This window comes from Chrysochloris asiatica, unplaced genomic scaffold (assembly GCF_000296735.1).
Source record: "Chrysochloris asiatica unplaced genomic scaffold, ChrAsi1.0 scaffold00194, whole genome shotgun sequence".
NCBI lineage: Eukaryota > Metazoa > Chordata > Mammalia > Afrosoricida > Chrysochloridae > Chrysochloris > Chrysochloris asiatica.
The window spans coordinates 1,321,936-1,323,187 of NW_006408712.1; the positions used below are offsets into that span (position 1 = coordinate 1,321,936).

The following is a 1,252-nucleotide window of genomic DNA, read 5'->3' on the forward strand; positions in this document are numbered from 1 at the left end:
ACCACACCAAGTCAATTATAAAGTTCTGATAAGTTCTTTCTCAGGTAAGATAAAATCTCATTAATGTGCCAGACTGCAAAGCCGTTTAAACTACAAGGTCGGCAGTTCAAGCTCACCAGCTGCTCCTTGAAAACCCTATACAGGGTCGCTTGCTATGTATCAGAACCGACTCAACAGCACTTCACAACAACAACAATACTACTTAAAATGTAAAATTCATTTATTTTCTTCAAATCAAGAATTTTGAATCCACAAACATATTGTTGCTCTAAATAATGTGAACCACTCTGTTAGTCCTCAAAATTAAAAAGAGGTTTTCAGCCTACAATATATTATATTTTCATTTCTGGAATAGACCCCCCCCCTTAAAAAAAACCCTTAGAGATTACAAAGCCAAAAAGTTAAGGGAATCACCAATTTTTTAAAATCCATCTTTACCTGCATTTCCAAAAGGATAAACTCTTCTCTAGCTCACAGATGTTGAGGATAAGTCATTAACAAAGTTAGGGATTCAGGAACAGAAGTAGCTGTTCCCTGCCATATATAAGAAATCACAGAACATGGGCTTTAACTTTTAAAGATGTATTAGTTCTAGGCTATATACTTTAAACAAATTCAGTGGTTAGGTTAATTGTAACCTAAAAACAAGATTTTCAAATCGTTTTCTTAAAATCTAAGAATACAATTGCCAGATTCTTATTGCTGAATGCGGAGGTTAAAATGCATACCTAGCTCCCCTCATTAGTTACAGTGCAAATCTTTGTTGTACTTCATCTACAATCATTCCAGAAATGGCAAGGGAAGAAGTGGCTGCTGGGGAAGGTGCATTTCTGACATGAAGAATGCGACTTCCAATATCTCCAACCCCTCCATCAAAGACAAAATCTTCTACTAGATTTCCATCTTTATTCAGAGCTTGGGCTCTTACTCCAGCTGGACCTCTGTAAAAGCAAAAGAGTCGTGGTCAACAGACAAGAAGAGACAGGACGCTTCACAATTAGTGGTTTTTAACCTGTCAGTGTGGTACTATAGGATAAGCAATGCACTGCTAACGTTAAGGAAGACAGTTCAAACCCACAGCTGCTCCTTGGACACCTTATATATGGTTGCTATGAGTTGGAACTCACTCGACAGCACTTACCAACAAAAATTACAAACTCATTCATAAAGCAATATAGTCTTTATTCTTCCAAATACAAATTATGTAGAAACCCAAAAGGTTTGTTTTTAGGCAGTTTGTCAGTTGTAACAT

At 36.7% G+C, this 1,252-nt stretch overlaps 1 protein-coding gene across 1 annotated transcript in view; it reads right to left on the minus strand.

Annotated features, from left to right (window-relative positions):
- Positions 1-572: 572 nt before the first annotated feature.
- The window catches only part of L2HGDH (L-2-hydroxyglutarate dehydrogenase), a 75,054-nt gene continuing 74,374 nt past the window's right edge, over positions 573-1,252 (minus strand). Inside the window, exon 10 of the mRNA XM_006872367.1 lies at positions 573-941. Coding sequence (XP_006872429.1) covers positions 746-941 — 196 coding nt within the window. The 3' untranslated portion in view covers positions 573-745. The remainder of the gene's footprint in view (positions 942-1,252) is intronic.